Here is a 20,197-nt window from a genome sequence, read left to right as displayed (position 1 = left end):
CTTGGGGAAATTTAAGTTGTGTAGATTAAGTGGCATTTCCATAATCCGATTTGGTTAAAGTCTGATTCGGTACTACTTCCGAGTTTAAACTAACATTGCGATAAGATTGAACTCCTGAATTTATCTTCATTTTTAATAGATCTCACCATTGACGGAGGTCTTACTTGGTCACTTATAGTTTCTCCACTGAAGTACATATATGTTACATATGCGAACGGTGCGATCGAACTAAAAGGAGCAGCGCATTTGAAAGCACTTTTATAGATGAAAGTGTATCTTTATTGATGATATGTTTTCTAATAACATCAGTCCAACATTAGTTTATGTCGACACGCAAAAAAAACGTTAACAAGCTTTAGACTCAAACTAAAAAAAACGAGAATGGGCCTTGAAGAGAATAGTGTTTGACACTATTAATTCTTGAGCGCGAGATAAGAGAGAGCTTTAGCACTACGCTATTTTAAAACACTTTTTTGTTTGTAAACAAAAATCAGCTGTAATTTTACTGAAAGTTCAAAGATAGTTTTAACCGAGTATTTATTGAAACCAAAAATGATTGCCTACTGCTCCTTTCGAATAATAAACTAAGAAAGTTTTACTGTTGCTAATTGAACAATCAAGTAGACCATATTTATAGGATTTTTTCTAAAAATTTTACGTGACGAAAAATAGTATCTTAAATTTTCTTAAATGACTGCCAACTATCGCCATTTATCGCATATCACCCAGGAGACACTTTTATATTCTTGTTTGTTTATTTACCATTCTGTAGGTGTATGTTGATATACATATAAACATTTTGGTTAGTACACTGGCGAACCGAAAGAAATAAATACTGCCGAGATAAAATATAGTTGTGATTTGGCGTGATAAACACCTCTAGATTTGCACGGGTGACTCCACGGGCTGTTTCTCCGGACGCTGCTTCGACTGTCCGGGATCGGCGGGTCGTCTGCGCCGGCGGCGGCGTTTCTTCTGCGGAGGATTTGGCGGCGGACTCTGGAAGGTGTCCACATCGAAGACCGGGTAGCGGGGTGTGAACCGGGAGGACTCGCTGACGGTGTTTGCGTCCGTATCCGCAATATCAGTGGTCATAAACATGGCCTGCTCGTACGTGGGGGGAGCTGTGAAAAAGGAACAAAATAAATACACACAACTTGGTTTAAAAGATGTGAACTTAACATAAATTTCTTAAATGGAAATAGATAAAGAAGCAGTACAAATTTATTTAGGAAAGATTTCATTAGTATTTGTGTAGCTCATTATCAAAAAAATGTTTCCTAGATTAAGAAACTATGAACCATTTCTGGAAATGGCTTGTTGCATACAAAACTTATTTTATTTCGAATAACATTTGAGTTTAATAACATGGAATATTTCTGATTTTAATAAATAATAGGTAAGCATATTACCGATCAGGTTATTTGTTTGCAATTTGAATCAAGTGTTTATACATAGCTACGAGACTTCTTATAAGGACTTTGCTTTAACTTACGTAAATCTGGCACGAAATCGTCGGTAGCCTCCAGCTCATCGTCTCCGTCTTCGGGCAACTCAAAGTCCTCCAGATCCTCGTTCATCTCGTAGCCGGAGTTGCTGACCCCGCTGCTGGACATCTGGGCCAGTTCCATGGCCCTCGTGGAGGTGCAGGGCAAATCGGCGGGCAGGGGACTTCCAGCGGCATAGGCGTTGGAGGGCGCAAAGTCCGGTCCGGAGACCGCAGTGGCCAATGGAACGTTGCCGATGGTAATGGGGATGATGACCCGCGGATTGGCCATCAGCCAGTTCATCACAGCCACCACGCGCACTTCGTAGGACACCCGCACCACCTTGCTCAGGTGTTCGCAGGTGGGTGCCGTGGCCGGGATCCTCAGGGATTCCGTGTAGGTCCTCTGTCCGTGATGGGCCACCGGTCCGCACTCCCGCTTCACCAGCATTATCTTCTCTGAGGTGGTGCGCAGCGACGGCTGGTCCGCCGTGTAAGTGGCTCGCAGGTGCAGCATAATCAGCAGTTTGCGGCAATCGGAGCTCGAATCATTGCGTACCTGGGCGTGGACCAGCATAAACTGACCTGGGACGTAGCCCTGCTGCTGCAGAGTGACCTTTAGCTGCACGGGTTTCGTGTGCATCAGGCAGAAGTACTCCACGGCCTCGTTGCTCGCCGGCTCCCGGAGCATCTTGCTCTCTTGGTTCAGGTCCAGGAGCTTCAGCACCGTGAAGCCCACGTTGTGGGTGCGATTGGAGGCGCCCGGCTTGAGGAAGGTGACCTTGGCCAGGTACCGGATGTGGCCGTAGGCACCCTCGAAGGACGAGGGGCAGTGACTGGGAATGGGGCAGGCAAAGGTGTAGGTGTACGTCCCGGCGTCCATGTTGAAGTTGCTGCCCTGCTCGGAGCCCATGAGGTACGTGGTGGAGGCTATGTAGTCCTCCCGTCCGCTGAACTGGTGCTTTGATCGCTTCTTGGGATTTTGAATGGCCACGGCACGACCATGTCTGCGGATTCGCCACTGCGCCTGTGCATAGCCACTGATCTGCAGTTTGATCCCTGAAAACATAGAAATGTTACAATCGGAATTAACATAAAATTTCCATTGTCGGAGAGACGATTTCGTCACAGGGGGGAGCAATGGTGCTATAAATGTATTATCCAGGTTTTTCAGATAGCTTACGTGCATAAATGCATATTTAGGGTAAGATAGCGCTAAAATGAAAAGGTTGTAGAAAGTACAATGGCATCGTAAAAATGTTAAAATTTTGTTTATCTTTTTGCAACTGAGATTATAATTCTGTTTAACTTTGGTGGGTCTAATATTATGATAACATAACCCGCAAACCGGAAGCCCTTACTCGCTATTTAAAGAAAAATAAATAATTCATTATTTAATAAAGTTAATGGTTACAGATTTATTGTGACTAAACTCTGTTCTATTCTGTCGCTTCTGACACAAAATATACGAAACGAATCTTTCCGAGAAGAGAGTACTTCGGGCTGCAGAATAGACATATTGCACAAAATGATTATCACATAAATCACAAAGGCGGCTTTTAAACTCCGCAATATTAACAGCATTTATTTATTTTACCCAATATCAAGTACAATTACTGCCAAGCCCAAACAAAAAATAAACATGAGTAAGTACGCCGGTATTTCCTCAAAAAAAAAATTAAAACACTGAGGTAGATCCCCCGCCATAAGTAACAAAATTATCTCTGTCTATAGGCTCCAGGAATCATCAATTATCGCACATTTTGAGTGTCCGCATGGTTATCACTTAATTACCCATTTCAATGGTTTGTTGAAACTTTTGCTTTTGCCAAACCTGACATTATCCGATGCGATAAGATACGCCGTGCTAGATAAGCGAAAGTCCCTCGACTAGCTAGTGATACATTCCGGGATCATAGTTGGGCTCACGTACCTCGCAGTTTCTTGGTCTTGTTCAGATTGACAATCACCTTGCCGGTTATCACCTGGCCGGTGAAGTAGGTGCCGTGTTCATTCTGGTCGAACGTTATCATGCAGTTCTTCGACATGATGGCGAATCAGTATTGGGGGTTATCCCTCTCCAGAGCTAATACTTTTGCCAACGGTCCTAACTCGGCCGCTGCCAAAGGGGAACTGAGGCTAACTGTATGGTTAACAGGGCCTAGACTCTCTTACCCAATATTTGCTGTTGGCCGGCATTATCTTATCGCCTTAACTCTCTACAAAACCCACTGCAATGTTTTTGATTTCAGAGCGAGTGCTAAGTCACGGGTAGTTGGCAACGCGGAGGCTTGAGTGAAATAACGCCATAAATATATTAAAAACTTGCATGGAAATTCAGTAGCTAAATGTCAGAGTGGCCCTTGAAGTTACAACGCTTTATCTACGCTATCTCAACCTTGTGAAACCTCCCCCCCTATCGATCACTACCCTCTGGCAGTTTCATATATCTCCTATCGCTGTCACTTACATATGTAAATACTCCAGCAATGGTATAAATTTGTGTTTAAATACATAAATACCTATCGCATTGATAAGATAAAATAAAAATGTTGTCCAAATAAATGCTGCAAAAAAGTAAAATAAAATCAGACCCAGTGGGTGACTTCAGTTCGCTGGGAGACACGACGCAGACAGGGCAAAAGTAAACTAGCTCCGGGATTATCAGTGAAATCAATCCGAATAATGGTAATCTGTGAGATTGAATTCTTCAATAATCCCCTGGGGATTTTCTATGCAGGCCAGCTGATCTCTGGACAGGTGGTAATCAAGACTGACAAGACGAAACCAGTTAAAGGTAAGACGCTGATTCATTTTCACTCGTTATCTCCATTCGAAGCAAACTTTATTTGCGGGCCGACTTAATTGGATTTGAAGTGCATGTATTGCAAGGGCTAAAAATAGTTGGCACATTGAAAACTTATCTTTCCATTCAGCGGTGATTCTCCAAATCAAAGGAAATGCCGAAACCCATTGGTCTGATACGGAATACGATCCGGAGGATCAGTCAAACGGTGAATCATTCAACGGACATGTGGACTACCTGGCCACTAGGGCCTATCTGCACGGGTCTAGTTCCAGCATAGGTGTGTTCCAAGATGATAAATCACCATAAATCAAGAGATAAAGAAATCAAAGCTCCATTTCAGAGGTGCTTATTAAGCCCGGCACTAGCACATATAGATTCGCCTGTCAGTTGCCCATCACATGTCCCTCTTCTTTCGAGGCGACACTCGGACGGATACGTTATCTGGTGAACGTGAGGTTCGTGCGTCCGTGGAAGTTCGACCAGAACTTCAATCGGTGTTTTACTGTGCTCAAAGTGATGGACTTAAACTCGGCGAGTCTGATGTTGAGGGTAAGTCTTTTTTAACTAATGGTGTTTCTAAGAACAATTAATACCTTTTATATGAAATCTGTGATGTACAAACATCGTTTCTTATATCAGTACCGCTTCTAAACTTATAAAAAGTAATATTTACTTTCAGGTACCCAGTCAAGTGGAATCACAGCGCACTTTCTGCTGTTTTCCCTGTCGCTCGTCGCCCCTCAGTATGCGACTCTCCCTGCCGCAGGGTGGCTTTGTGCCAGGACAGACTGTACCGGTGGAGGTAATGGTCTCCAACGACAGTGGCGTAGTAGTAGAGGACATAACCGTAAAACTGGCCATGGTGGTTATCTACTACAGTCAGCCCCCGTGCGCGGACACCAACAAGGATCGTTTTGTGATGGTCCAGAAAATTGGAGAGGGAGTGTCGACGAAATGCCGCAAGCAGCTAACCTTCGATCTTAAGGTCCCAGCAACTCCGCCAACCTGCTTCAATCTATGCAGCATCATTCAGATCGGCTATCAGGTTGAAGCAGAGGCCAGGGTCAAAGGTTGTCATGGTGGTCAGTCTCTCCACATACCCATAACTATTGGAAGTGTTCCGCTAACGAGGCAGCTGCAGAAAGAGCCAAAGATTTGGGGCGAGGACGCACTACCGCAGCAACTGGATGCCAAGGCATTGATTTTAATTGGGAGCGAGCCTGTTCAGCCAGAACCACTTGGCCCTCCAACTCCTTGGTCTGCAGACCCATCTATTGGTGAGTTTACCATTTTTGGTAAATTAAATAGGTGTATAGCCTTGTCATATTGTTAATACTATATATTCAACGAAAGAAGAATATATAAATCAGAAAAATTGGAAAAAGCATTTGTTAGAATTAAAAAAAATTAATAATTCTATTACAAATAAGAACAATTGTTTTTTGCAGCTCCGCCGAATTATGTCGCAGCAAAACACATTTGTCCAGATCCACAGAAATTCGCAAAGTCTAAAAAAAAATCGCAGAAAAAAACTGGTAAGGGGTCACAAGAGAAGAAAAGAGAAGACATTTCGTTCACTCCCTTGTATGGTGTATTTGATTTGTCAAATCAAAAGGAAGAAATTATTGTGAGACCCAATGAAATCAAGACTGATGGAGGCTATGTCAATGACGAGGTAGAAAAAAGCACTTGGCTTTAAAGGTGTTGAAAAAGAATGTTACTACTTTTAAAAAAATAAATAAAGAATCCGATTTAAGAAATCAAAACAGATCAAATTGAATCGATACCTGGTTTCCCTGTTGCGAAACGCGCACTGTGGGAACTTTTTATGCCCCAGTGATCAATACTTTGCTGAGTTATGCGCTATCTTATCGAAAATATATCTCAGAGACAAGTGCAATCGACAATATTTATTCTAGTTGAGTGAAATGGCTCTCTCGAAGCACTAGAGAGTTAATTCATGGTTGGGGGATTTTTGGTTTGAGCCAGCAATCAGCTGTTTCATTTTATTACTGATGTTATAGCTCACACGTTAGAAGTCAACCATTTGATGTAAAAGAAATCGTAGGGGGTTTTTTTACCAATAATTAGATTTATGGTTGTACTGATAAGATAAATCAAACGAAAGGTGTCCGAAGCACAAAAGAAATAGATTGAAGCTTTTTTGCTCAGTTTAATTGTGACCATTAAAGGGGAAACAGCTCAACATTTGACGACAGCCATAAATTAATAGAAAACTCTCGGTGGAATCCTTATAAAAAAAACCATGGGAATAATTTGCCAAATTCTTTTCCACAACAATACTCAAGGAGTATTCTATGCGGGCCAAACGATTTCTGGCCAAGTAACTTTGAGTACGGACAAAGTGATTCAAATTAAGGGTAAGTGCCTAATCCAACTTTAAGCCAAGTGATTGAGTTTGCTGGTGTGAATCGTGCAAAAGTGAACAATGCGTGTTAACTCATTACTACATCCTTAGCAATTAGACTTAAGGTCAAAGGTTTTGCCGAGACCCATTGGACCGAAAGCAAAACTGATTCGAACAATAAGTCCACTTCAGAATCGTTCAATGGCTTTGATAAATACCTTTCCAGTAAAGTTTTTCTGCTTGGATCCGAAATAAGCACCGGTAAGAGTATTAGTTTGCTTTTACATTTTGTTTATAAAATACATTGCAATTATTAAAGAAATGTCTTTGGAGCCCGGAACCAGATCGTACAATTTTGCCTGTCAAATTCCAATCAACTGTCCTTCGTCGTTCGAGGGTACGCATGGGCGTATACGTTATATGGTGGATGTCAATATTATACAGCCCTGGAAGTACGATAGTGTCTTTTCAAGAGCTTTCACAGTAATTCAAGTAATGGACATAGGCACCTACGAATCTGTTTCTCAGGTGGGCTTATATATATTATATTACTGTGAAAATATTTTTAAGCAGTTCAAAAATGTATCATCTTTTCGTATTTAGGTAACATGAAGAAACGTTTTTTAATTTCATTTTAAATATTTCCCGAAGATAAATCTTTTAAAACGATTTAAATTATTTTTGTATAGATTCCCGTGCAGGCCAGGACTGAGAAGACTTTCGGGGTCTGGCCCTTCCGATCGGATCCGTTGACCCTGGAGCTCAATCTGCCGCAGACTGGTTTTGTACCCGGGCAGACGGTCCCCATAAATGTGTTGGTGGGCAACGAGAGTAAAATCAAGGTGTACGAAGTGAAGGTTGGCCTGGCCATGATGATCACCTACTACAGCGACCTCAGCTCAGGAACAAATAGTGAGCGTAAGTCCGTGGCCAAGCTGAAGGCAGATGGGGTCATGCGAAACTCTCGGAAAATGTACGACTTCCAACTGCTGATTCCCTCCACTCCGCCCTCTTGCCTACACTTGTGCCGCATTATTAAGATCGGATACCAGATCGAAGTTGTGGCCAAGGTGAAGGGCATGCACATAAACGGAACTCTGATAATGCCGGTGACTATCTGTGGGGTTCCGATAGCACCGCCAATGGTGCAATATATTCCAGACAGCTCTGCCCCCCCGCTTCCAGAGCAAAGAGCTTTGACTTTTGTTGAGGGCGAGAGTGCTTTTGCTCCAGCTGCCCCTCCATATCCCTGGGCAGAGGGATCTACCTTATGTAAGTACTTTAATAATAATTTACTCTTACACCAGATTGTATTAATATGATATCTTACAGCACCACCTAGCTATGCTGAGGCCATGTATACTTCTACAGATCCTATGAGCTCCAAGCCAGGACAGCAGGATTCGGAAAATGTGGAAGGGAAGTCCTACAAGCCGCTCTATCCTGTCTTTACTATGCCTACTCAAAATGAAGAAAAGGCGGAAAAGGCAGTTTTAGAGAAAGAGGAAAAGAAGTGAGGAAGGACGAGAATATTAATTCGAGTTTGAGAACAATTGGACACCCAATCCCCCAAATCAAGAAATCCTTGGTCTTTTCCCAGTTCTACAGGGCTTATTTGTTGCCTGTATGCTTCATTTGGCGAAATGTATAATTCAAAATTGTGGAGGCGATAAGATAAAAGTTGGCCTGGCCATCGCTACCAATATAGAACCATCGCAATGTTTGTTTCATTCTCAGTTTGATTCTGGCAGGCAAGTGGGCATGTTGCTATTTGCGCCACCGAAAGCTGTCCAACCCAATCTGTCTGGAGTTCTCGGAAGTTAGGGAGTAAATAACTGAACATTGGCATTAAAATCAAATCAGTCGTGTTTGCACTGGCATCGAAGGTGGATCGGCCAATAAATACGCAATTACGGTTACAACTACAATTATGGCTGTTACCTGTGAAATCGACTTCGATAACAATCCCCATGGCACCTACTTTGGGGGCCAGGTTCTGACTGGCAGGGTTACACTGAAACTGGACAAGATGAAGTTGGTGAAAGGTGAGGGAGTGCATTTGGGAGACTTTGGCAATTTGGCGATATTTCAGGCATGAGTCATGCCTATCTTATCTTCGAATTTTAAAGTGCGGTTAAACGGTTTGCAACGAAGATCGAGCACAGTGACTCACATTATTTATAATGGCGAGGGAACCACACGTGCAAAATCTAATGTCCGCAGAAAGGTGTTAGGTGAACATACACAAATGCATCGATGATAAATACTTGCGGTCGATAAGATTAAATTATTTTTAAACAATCAATGGTTTTCGCGTTAATTGATATTAAATATGTGCAGGTAAATGTTTGGTTTTCCCTATGGTGTCGATTTTAGTACCGATACATGGTGTATTTCGTAATTAAATGCAAAGCAAACCAATTTTTTTTACAATTTTCCAATTTAAAACATTAAATAAAATCATTTTCAAAATAGAGCCACGACTAAAATAATGAACCGTTACCAATTTGAGCTTAAAAGACAGTTCTAAATCGATTTTTACATTCTAACTATTAAGTAATGGAAAAACCTAAGACTTAACAATTCCTATTTTGCTTATATACATTTAAAATGAAAAGTGTATTTGGAGAAAACTGTGCACAAATAAATATTGTACCCCTTTGAATAAATGTTTACGTACCATGTTTACCAAATTCGTGTTTATCAGCTGAGTTTTTTCTCCGCAGCCATCACCTTGAATATAACCGGTTACGCCGAGACGCGATGGATCGAAAGGGTAACCACCAACAGGAGGCGGAGACGTCGCACATTCTACGGCCGTGAGGATTACGTTGCATCCAAAACTTTTTTAGTTGGATCCAACCTTAGCAGTTCGTATAAAAACCATCCCACGTTAAGAACTTTTGCTAAGTACTAACACTATTTGCAGGTCAAGTCTCCATTGAAGCTGGCATTCACACGTACAACTTTGTGTGCCAAATCCCCACCGAGTGTCCTTCGTCCTTCGAGGGAACCAATGGAAGGGTGCGTTATATGACCAACGTGACCTTGGTAAGACCCTGGAAATTCGACCAGAGTTATACGCGTTGCTTTACGGTTCTCAAGGTTATGGACCTCAACTTCGACAGTCCGCTGCTAAGGGTATGCTTTTAGATAGAAACTTATAATCATATATTTTGTAAACTATTTTTATCGTATATTTTAAGGTACCCGCCCACAGCGAGACCTCGAAAACCTACTGTTGCTGGCCCTGCCGCTCAGATCCATTGGCCCTTCAACTGACCGTTCCCCAGACAGGGTTTGTGCCCGGCCAGAGTATTCCCCTCAGTGTGCTGATCACCAACGACAGCCACATTCCGGTGGAGCAGCTCCTCATGTCTTTCGTGATGCTGGTGACCTACCACAGCAAGCCTCCCTCGATGCCCAATTCCATATCCGAGCGGTTGGTGGTCAATACCATGAAGGGGGACTCCGTGCAGCGGAACTGCAAGAAGCTCTTCACCTACGAGATTAGGGTTCCGGCCACTCCGCCAACCTGCTTCAACCTGTGCGGCATCATCCAGATAGCCTACCAGGTGGAGGTGGAGGCCAAGGTAAAGGGCTGCCACAACAACGAGATAGTCAGCATTCCTGTGACCATTGGCAGTGTGCCCCTAGCCCAACATGTGCCGATCCAACCTCGTGCTTTGATAGGTCAGCCACTGGATGTAAATGGGTTGGCTGGTGGCAATGCACCCACCGCTCCTCCTTCCAGCCCCTGGGCTGTGGATGACTCAATTCGTGAGTTTATAAAGAGTGCAAATTGTATTTATCTATTTTATATCAAATATTTACTTTTAGCTCCCCCCAACTATCAGGAGGCTCTTCATATGCGCAGCACGGTTGCCGCCAAAACCGACGACTTAGACGACCCGGAGCCAGTACAGCCCAATACTCTTGACCTGGATGGTAGTGCCTACAAGCCACTCTATCCGGTATTCGACATTCCCAGTCCCTCAGCCCCACCGCCAGCGGATTATACACAGAACTATATGGCAGAGAGAGCCTTTATCAATCCAGCCATGGATGCCGACAAGGACAAGGGAACTTGGCTATGAAAACCGAAATAAATACTAGACATTTAAGAACGATGAAGCATGTTTTGTAAGCAAAGCAAAAGTTGTAAAAATATCACTCCATTATAATAAATTTTTCAAAATGTTTATCAATATTTATTAGAGGGGACGCTAGAACTGCTTTAACTTTGATACGCTTATGTGCGTTTTAAGAACTGTTATCATTGTTACTATTGGCCTTCCAAAATTTTTGCGTTTCAAATAAGATGCTTCTGCTATGTTAATAAGTGATTTTCCTATCAAAACACCAACTTCTCCAGGGTCAGGGCCTTAGTTCCCAACTCAGATTACAGGCCAAACAATCATACCCCCAAAGCGAACACCCAAAATAGTTCGCAAGGGCTCTTTTGATCGACTCTTATACAGTTTGGGGTCCGATTCCATGTCGTTCCCGGAGAAACCCGATTCCGCCTCACGCTCCAAGTTGCGGTTCTTATCGCTTATCTAACGACGCGGTCGCACCGCAAGCAGTCCAGAAGTTTTGTACTTAAATTAGTCGCCCCAGACCATCGGTTTTAGCTGTTTGCTCGCTCGGTCATTTAATCTGGGAAAAATAAAAATGGTCGTTACGTGTGAGATCAGCTTTGATAATAATAGACATGGTACTTTCTACGCGGGTCAACTTGTCAACGGCTGCGTGACCCTCAAGTGCGACAGATCCAAGGAGGTTCAAGGTACTTAATCAAAGAAAAAGGAAAATAACTTGAAGGCGAATGTTCAGTTAATTGTTCAAATTTACCTCTATATAGCCGCGGTATTATAAATATTTTCTCGATAACGACATGTGTGTATATGTGCAAATTATTTATTTTTATGACGACATTGACTTTAGCGGACATTCTTTGGTGCGGAATGTGTGAAGTTGATTGATAACAACACACAGCCATTTCGCTTTGGGATTATTTTAATAACGAGATTAGGATAAGTGTTTCCGATACGTCCACACACAATCAAACAAACCCCTTTCGGATTAAACTTAATATTTTAATTTAAAATTATTTAACAATCATTATATTAATTATTTTAAATATTTTAAGTAAGGTTTGGTATAAAAAGTTTAGCTAAGATTATAATTGGAGTAATCATTTTGAACACCGATTAACTTTATTAACTGATTATGTATGCTCTCTTCTCTCTCTTATCAGCTGTGCTACTTAAGGTGGTGGGTTATTCCATAACCAAATGGACCGAGAAGAGTCTCGGATCGTCAAAGCTCTATGCGGGCCGTGAGGATTATCTAGCATCCAACACTTATCTGTTGGGCTCCGAGCAAAGTGAGTAAAGTATGGGGAAACTCTGAGAGATGTTTGCACTTATAAATATTTGTATCTCTGGAAAGACAACAACAGACACACCATTCAGGCTGGAGTGCACAACTACAACTTCGCCTGTCAGCTGCCCTACCAGTGTCCTTCGTCCTTCGAGGGCCGCCATGGCTGCATACGCTATATAGTCAAGGTCCTGCTGATTAGACCATGGAAGTACGACCAGGCCTATACAAAGGGCTTTACGGTTCTCAAGATGCTGGATCTAAACTTTGACACGCCCCAGCTAAGGGTGAGTTTAATCTCAAGCTAACTGCTTACAAAATTTCAAATATTTTTTCATATATGAGAAGAAAAAAAAATTTTTTTTTTCTTCAATCCTCTTTTTCAATAAAGTTCTTAATTTTTCTTTATTTTGTCTTTCATATTATTTGATGACAATTATAATCATTTTAACCATTACTTCGGCAAGACAAAGATTTAATATCCTCGCAGATCTTAACAAATTATAACTACACTAAAATATTACAAATACGAAATTATAAGTACTAAACAGAGAAATATGGGAAACATAAATTGAAAACATCAAAACTTAACATACTTGACCTTAATGTTACAAACTTCAGATCAAAAGTAAAATACCCTTTGAAACCAGCATAAATAACATATAGAGGTCTTATATTAAAATTCAGATGTGTTTTCTTTTAAATGTATTATGACTTTGATTCTTTATCCGCAGTTGGCTGCCCACAGCGAGGGTTACCGCACATTCTGCTGCGGTCCCTGCAAGACGGATCCTCTCAAATTGGAGCTAAACCTGCCGCAAGCGGGCTATGTGCCCGGCCAGAAGATTCCGGTGACCGTGGTGGTGGTCAACAACACTGCGATGGCCGTCTCCGAACTTCGACTATCCCTTGTAATGCTGGTGCGATACTACAGCGTGAGTCCAGAGCACTCCCGAGTGGAACGAATCATAATATCGCGAGCCAAGGGGGACTCGGTGCTGAAGCAGTGCACCCGTTCCCTGACCATCGATCTGCCCGTGCCATCCACCCCGCCCACCTGCGTGGAACTGAGCAACCTCATCCAGATCGCCTACCAACTGGAGGTGGAGGCGCTGGTGAAGAGTCTCCGGGAGCAGCAGCTGATGGTCATGCCAGTTACTATCGGAACTATTCCCCTGGCGGTTTCAGGCATTGTGGTTCAGCAACCTCCCCGACGTAGTGCCCACTACGAAGGACCGCAATCCAGAAGGGATCCTCCCGATGAGCTTCCCATGGTGACCGCACTTGGCAGTATGCCCAGCGATCTGACGCCCAGTCCGGCTGATTCAGGTGAGATCACGATTTTACATTCCCAAAGTGAAGAAATGCCTTTCTAAAGTCTACCTGCCAATGAACCTGTAATGATTGATTGCAATCTTATCAAATCATTCTTTAAGGAACTAAGTACGCAGTTATCTGTAGTATGGATAATTACACTATTGAAACAGTGCAAAAAAGCAAGTTCAAAGCAATCTTTTGAGCACTTAGAGTCGGGTTATTGCCAGTTTTTCCAAAAAAAAAGTATTTAATTTATGCAAATATTTGATTTTTATTTATTCAGAATAAATGATCCTTTAAAATAAAAAGCAAGTCAATCTATTTAGACCATTCTTTTTATAAAATAAAATAAAATAATAAATTAATGCGTAAAAAGGGATCCGAGGAAGATTCAATTACAAGTTAAATTGATTTCAAGATAATGAGAAATGTTTCTACATTTAAACGATAAGAAAGTGCTATTGACGTTAATAATGGTAATGGTAATAGCTTTCATAACACAATAGGCAATACATTTTCTATCGGACCATAAAAAATGTATTTGGCAACTTGAAAGTAGAAAATACATATGGTATATGTGTCGTATTAATCAGGATAGATGGCAAGAAAAAGGTTTTTAAAACCCGTGTTAGTTTATTATAATCATCAATTTTTATCTGTTTTATACTTTTTAGCACTTCCAAATTATGAGGAATCCAGGCACACGCAGCGCGGCAATATCAACGAGGAAGAGCTCCATGCTTTTGGGGTCAATGAATTTGCTCCCCTCTATCCTGTGTACAATATACCCAGTCCTACTCCCGTGCTCTCGGCAAATAATCGGAACGCCGGATTCGTTAATCAAAGCTTTGTAAAATAGACCATGTTTTTCTTGCGATGCCGCATGCAAATCGGGATAAATAAACGGTTAGTTCCGAAATGAGCTTAAATTATTAATTATTTATTTGGAAACCGAAAGGTTTTTTGGTCATTTTTAATTATATCTTGAACTTCCATGGACCGAGTTTGGTCACCAAGGGCTTATTTAAATATCAATACAGCGCTTTTACTTTTCATTACACACATTATACAATTTTAGTCATTAACAGATGCTGGAAACTGGAATCATACACTTGAAAAAGTTTGGAAAGTTCAAAACGTGCAGGCATATATTTTGTATTTATAGAATCAAGACTAATTATTGAAACTTTCAATTTTTTGCTAGTTTTTATAACCCAATAACAGACGGTCAGGTTGCCATTAAAACTCCTCCACCCACGCGTTTTCCGGGTTCAAAAAAAAACGATCAAGGAACGAATACGACCGTTTTCCTTATTGATTTACGACCAATTCCGCCCAAGGAATAACTCAATTCGCCCGCCTCCATCGAATTCGCCCAGTCCTGTTCGAATTGGCCCTGTATCGTCTCAAGATTAAAAAAGCAGTGTCGAGAACCATTATGTGAAATGGATGTGCTACTGTGCTAACGTATAAGTAAAAATTAGATCTGTTAGAGTAATTACTGTTCTACACAAGAAAAATTATAAACTATTCGACTGTATATAACAGATCTAATTGCATTTTTATACGGTAGCACAGTAGCACATTTATACTCCATAATCACTGACATCAATTATGGCGTTAGCAAGGATGCAAACCGTTATGGCAAGTGTACTAAATAGAACAGTGCTAAAATGTAGAATAGTTTTATAAATTCATCTTTTATACGCGCCATAATCACAATTTATAAAAACTAGGTTGTCCCAAAGGTTATGTTACTTGCTATGGTGTTAAAATGATATTAGCAAAGTGGATGTATCGAACAGTATGCAATGAAAGTAGAACAGGTAAGTCCTTCGTATAATAAACAAGGAAGAACGCTATAGTCGAGTACCTCGACTATCAGATACCCGTTACTCAGCTAAAGGGACCAAAGGAAAATGGAGATATGCAAGCAGCAAATGCGCCACCTACCGGCGGTAGACAGACTTAAGCGTTGTGGGCGTTAGAGTGGGCGTGGGAAAGTTTTTTTTTAATCAATCGATAGGTATTGACGAGACCAATACAATTCAGTTAAAATTTTTTATCTAGCACGATAATTGTGGGCGCCACAGGCTTGGGCGGTTTGTGGGCGTTAGAGTGGGCGTGGCAACCTTTTTTTAGATCAATCGATAGGTATTCAAGAGAACAATACATTTCAGTTAAAATTTTTTATCTAGCATAAAAATTGTGGGCGTCACAGTTTTGGGCGGTTTGTGGGCGTTAGAGTGGGCGTGTCATATTCGCGTAACAAACTTGCGCTGCGCTCAAGCCTACGGAATCTAAATCTGAAATCCCGTTTCTCTATCTTTGATATTTTCCGAGATATCCGCGTTCATATTTACGATTTTTAGAAGTTTGTGGGCGGTTTGTGGGCGTTAAAGTGGGCGTGGCAAACTTTTTTTAGGTCAATCGGTAGGTATTGATTAGAAGAATACATTTCAGTCAAAATTTTTGTTCTAGCATCAAAACTGTAGGAGCCACAGTTTTGGGCGGTTTGTGGGCGTTAGAGTGGGCGTGGCACTCTTCTGAAACAAACTTGCGCTGCGCAGGAATCTCAGGAATCTGCATGCCTAATCCTAGTATTGTAGCTCCTATAGTTTCCGAGACCTCAGCGTTCATACGGACAGACGGACAGACGGACAGACGGACATGGCTAGATCGACTCGGCTAGTGATCCTGATCATGAATATATATACTTTATGGGGTCGGAAACGCTTCCTTCTGCCTGTTACATACTTTTCGACGAATCTAGTATACCCTTTGACTCTACGAGTAACGGGTATAATAATAAAAATTACTTGGTTGTGAGTTAATTTAAAATTTGTGTTCTATCACAATCTTTATTTTTGAGTAATATAATAAAACTCAGACCATAATCAGTACTTTTGAGCAAAAAACAAGGAAGAACGCTATAGTCGAGTACCTCGACTATCAGATACCCGTTACTCAGCTACACCCAAAAAAAATGATCATAGAAACTTAACTATTCGTACATTAAAACTAAACTATTGAGTGTCAAAAATATCTTGATAAGATGCGTATTAACCTTATGACACCGAAAGTATTAAACTGAAACTTTCGAAGTTATCAAAGTTAAACTAACGAGTATACAATTTATACTCACTCAGTGCACCCAAAAAAAAATGATCATAGAAAATAAACTATTCGTACATTAAAACTAAACTATTGAGTGTCAAAAATATCTTGATAAGATGCGTATTAACTTTATGACACCCAAAGTATTAAACTGAAACTTTCGAAGTTATCAAAGTTAAACTAACGAGTATACAATTTATACTCACTCAGTGTACTGAAATTTATGCTGATAGCTTACTTTTTATACTATTTAGTATAAAAGCTATCCTATGTAGTCTCCGTTTTATACTATTTCGTATACATATTATACTAATCTAGAGGGCCGTATTATACTTTTTAAGCTATTTATCGAAATCGTTAGTATACATTTTATACTATTTCGTATAAAACTTATACGATTTCCCCGTTGCCTGTAGTATACATAAAATTTATACTATTTTGTTTTTCGTGGTATCCCAAACCCAATAAAATCAAGTTGTATGTTGTTATTACTATTACTATTACTATTTCACATATTATTTTGTTATTATTTCATAAATTTTCATATTTTGCGCAACACACATAACATGTTTTAGCTCCTTTTTTTTTATATTCCTTTACCTAACACGTATATGCAGACTAAAACAAGTACAAGCAACAAGAGTAGGGGCCGTGATTGCGCGGTATCACCGCAAGGTATTGCTTAGCGCAATGGTAGCCACCTAGGCTGTATCTTCTCTCCTCTCCTTCTCGATGCGACGCAGCGTTCGCAGTACACTCGCTGCGAAGGCTGCCGTCGCTGGCCGAACTCTTGCTCCGGTGGTCTTCATCAGCATTTAGCGATCAGACCCGAAGCGGCGACATTAAAATAGGGCATGCTGATCGTCTTCAACAATCCCACTGCCGCACTCTGGACAACCGTTCTCCGTGTCGTGCCCGAAGCGCTTAAGGAAGCTTCGGAAGCAACCATGTCCACTCAGCGCCTGCGTGCGGTAGAAATCTACCTGGCCGTGCTTCCTATTTACCCTTGCGTCCAGCGTCCAGCGTCCCAGTTCACTGAGGGGAACTTGGCCTGCAATGACGAGCGCTGCGTCGTCCGAGATCGTCCGGATGGCAATAATAATTAACGCGTCAAGCAACGCCAACTCCGGTAGCATTTTCTGTGTTCGTATACTCGCTTTTGTCCTGGTTTCACACCAAAATATATGTTCGAATAATCGCTATTGTCCTAGTTTCACACCATGAAAAACTATTTAATGTTCAGTATACTATTTATACTACTGAGTCTCACTCATATAATAATTAGTATAAGCTTAATACTACAAAGTATACAGTTGAAACTAATAAGTGTTGAGTTAATACTTACATTTTTATACTAACTTTAGTATACTTTTAACACAACGCTTATTAAGTGTATACTTTTGGTTTTTTTTTTGGGTGTAAAGGGACCAAAGGGAAATGGAGATATGCAAGCAGCAAAGCGAGATTTAAATGCGCCACCTACCGGCGGAAGACAGATTTAAGCATTGTGGGCGTTAGGGTAGGCGTGGCAAATTTTTTTTGGATCAATCGATAGGCATTGACGAGACCAATACATTTCAGTTAAAATTTTTAATCTAGCATGAATATTGTGGGCGCCACAGGCTTGGGCAGATACCCGTTACTCAGCTAAAAGGACCAAAGGAAAATGGAGATATGCAGCAAAGCGAGGTTGAAATGCGCCACCTACCGGCGGTAGGCAGATTTAAGCGTTGTGGGCGTTATAGTGGGCGTGGCAAAGTTTTTTTTGGATCAATCGATAGGTATTGACAAGACCAATACATTTCAGTTAAAATTTTTTATCTAGCATGAATATTGTGGGCGCCACAGGTTTGGGCGGCTTGTGGGCGTTAGAGTGGGCGTGGCATATTCGCGTGACAAACTTGCTTTGCGCTCAAGCGTACGGAATCTAAATCTGAAATCCCATTTCTCTATCTTTGATATTTTCCGAGATATCTGCGTTCATACTTACGATTTTTTGAAGTTTGTGGGCGGTTTGTGGGCGTTCAAGTGGGCGTGGCAAACATTTTTTTAGGTCAATCGATAGGTATTGATGAGAACAAAACATTTCAGCTAAAATTTTTATTCTAGCATGTAAACTGTAGGAGCCTCAGTTTTGGGCGGTTTGTGGGCGTTAGAGTGGGCGTGGCACTCTGCTGAAACAAACTTGCGCTGCGTAAGAAGCTCAGGAATCTGCACGCCTAATCTCAATAGCGTAGCTCTTATAGTTTCCAAGATCTCAGCGTTCATCCGGACGGACAGACAGACGGACAGACGGACAGACGGACATGGCTAGATCGACTCGGCTAGTGATCCTGATCAAGAATATATATACTTTATGGGGTCGGAAACGCTTCCTTCTGCCTGTTACATACTTTCCGACGAATCTAGTATACCCCTTTACTCTACGAGTAACGGGTATAAAAAACAAGGAAGAACGCTATAGTCGAGTACCTCGACTATCAGATACCCGTTACTCAGCTTAAGGGACCAAAGGAAAATGGAGATATGCAAGCAGCAAATGCGCCACCTACCGGCGGTAGACAGATTTTAGTGTTGTGGGCGTTAGAGTGGGCGTGGCAAACTTTTTTTTAGACCAATCGATAGGTATTCAAGAGACCAATACATTTCAGTTAAAATTTTTTATCTAGCATAAAAATTGTGGGCGCCACAGACTTGGGCGGTTTGTGGGCGTTAGAGTGGGCGTGAAATATTCGCGTAACAAACTTGCGCTGCGCTCAAGCCTACCGAATCTAAATCTGAAATCCCGTTTCTCTATCTTTAATATTTTCCGAGATATCCGCGTTCATATTTACGATTTTTTGAAGTTTGTGGGCGGTTTGTGGGCGTTAAAGTGGGCGTGGCAAACTTTTTTTTAGGTCAATCGGTAGGTATTGATTAGAAGAATACATTTCAGTTAAAATTTTTGTTCTAGCATCAAAACTGTAGGAGCCACAGTTTTGGTCGGTTTGTGGGCGTTAGAGTGGGCGTGGCAAACTTTTTTTTAGACCAATCGATAGGTATTCAAGAGACCAATACATTTCAGTTAAAATTTTTTATCTAGCATAAAAATTGTGGGCGCCACAGACTTGGGCGGTTTGTGGGCGTTAGAGTGGGCGTGGAATATTCGCGTAACAAACTTGCGCTGCGCTCAAGCCTACCGAATCTAAATCTGAAATACCGTTTCTCTATCTTTGATATTTTCCGAGATATCCGCGTTCATATTTACGATTTTTTGAAGTTTGTGGGCGGTTTGTGGGCGTTAAAGTGGGCGTGGCAAACTTTTTTTTAGGTCAATCGGTAGGAATTGATTAGAAGAATACATTTCAGTTAAAATTTTTGTTCTAGCATCAAAACTGTAGGAGCCACAGTTTTGGGCGGTTTGTGGGCGTTAGAGTGGGCGTGGCACTCTTCTGAAACAAACTTGCGCTGCGCAGGAATCTCAGGAATCTGTATGCCTAATCCTAGTATTGTAGCTCTTATAGTTTCCGAGATCTCAGCGTTCATACGGACAGACGGACAGACGGACAGACGGACATGGCTAGATCGACTCGGCTAGTGATCCTGATCAAGAATATATATACTTTATGGGGTCGGAAACGCTTCCTTCTGCCTGTTACATACTTTCCGACGAATCTAGTATACCCTTTTACTCTACGAGTAACGGGTATAAATAACACAAAAAGATAATAATTAT

At 41.4% G+C, this 20,197-nt stretch overlaps 5 protein-coding genes across 5 annotated transcripts; 4 read left to right on the top strand and 1 right to left on the bottom strand.

The window, feature by feature from the left end:
• Positions 1-736: 736 nt before the first annotated feature.
• On the bottom strand, positions 737-3,602 carry LOC119560110 (arrestin domain-containing protein 17). Its single transcript, XM_037873458.1, has 3 exons — positions 3,420-3,602; positions 1,496-2,545; positions 737-1,124 (listed from the first exon to the last, which is right to left on the bottom strand). Exons 1-3 carry the CDS (start codon positions 3,532-3,534, stop codon positions 880-882), a joined length of 1,410 nt encoding a protein of 469 aa, XP_037729386.1. The 5' UTR covers positions 3,535-3,602; the 3' UTR covers positions 737-879.
• A 294-nt stretch (positions 3,603-3,896) lies between these two features.
• Positions 3,897-6,061, top strand: LOC119560421 (arrestin domain-containing protein 17). Its single transcript, XM_037873858.1, has 5 exons — positions 3,897-4,283; positions 4,423-4,572; positions 4,636-4,844; positions 4,975-5,572; positions 5,744-6,061. Exons 1-5 carry the CDS (start codon positions 4,172-4,174, stop codon positions 5,992-5,994), a joined length of 1,320 nt encoding a protein of 439 aa, XP_037729786.1. The 5' UTR covers positions 3,897-4,171; the 3' UTR covers positions 5,995-6,061.
• A 500-nt stretch (positions 6,062-6,561) lies between these two features.
• On the top strand, positions 6,562-8,374 carry LOC119560125 (arrestin domain-containing protein 2). Its single transcript, XM_037873476.1, has 5 exons — positions 6,562-6,676; positions 6,775-6,924; positions 6,983-7,191; positions 7,353-7,935; positions 7,996-8,374. Exons 1-5 carry the CDS (start codon positions 6,562-6,564, stop codon positions 8,178-8,180), a joined length of 1,242 nt encoding a protein of 413 aa, XP_037729404.1. The 3' UTR covers positions 8,181-8,374.
• Positions 8,375-8,403: 29 nt separating this feature from the next.
• Positions 8,404-10,834, top strand: LOC119560124 (arrestin domain-containing protein 3). Its single transcript, XM_037873475.1, has 5 exons — positions 8,404-8,708; positions 9,390-9,533; positions 9,593-9,804; positions 9,870-10,443; positions 10,504-10,834. The coding sequence occupies exons 1-5, from the start codon at positions 8,594-8,596 to the stop codon at positions 10,758-10,760; spliced, it is 1,302 nt and encodes a 433-aa protein (XP_037729403.1). The 5' UTR covers positions 8,404-8,593; the 3' UTR covers positions 10,761-10,834.
• Positions 10,835-11,288: 454 nt separating this feature from the next.
• On the top strand, positions 11,289-14,294 carry LOC119560338 (arrestin domain-containing protein 17). The gene is made up of 5 exons (XM_037873730.1): positions 11,289-11,452; positions 11,924-12,052; positions 12,118-12,335; positions 12,783-13,377; positions 14,040-14,294. The coding sequence occupies exons 1-5, from the start codon at positions 11,338-11,340 to the stop codon at positions 14,222-14,224; spliced, it is 1,242 nt and encodes a 413-aa protein (XP_037729658.1). The 5' UTR covers positions 11,289-11,337; the 3' UTR covers positions 14,225-14,294.
• The last annotated feature ends 5,903 nt before the right edge of the window (positions 14,295-20,197 follow it).

Source organism: Drosophila subpulchrella, unplaced genomic scaffold (genome assembly GCF_014743375.2).
Source record: "Drosophila subpulchrella strain 33 F10 #4 breed RU33 unplaced genomic scaffold, RU_Dsub_v1.1 Primary Assembly Seq354, whole genome shotgun sequence".
Taxonomy (NCBI): Eukaryota; Metazoa; Arthropoda; class Insecta; order Diptera; family Drosophilidae; genus Drosophila; species Drosophila subpulchrella.
The sequence above is the reverse complement of the archived record's forward strand: the minus strand, read 5'-3'. Positions and strand labels throughout refer to the sequence as shown.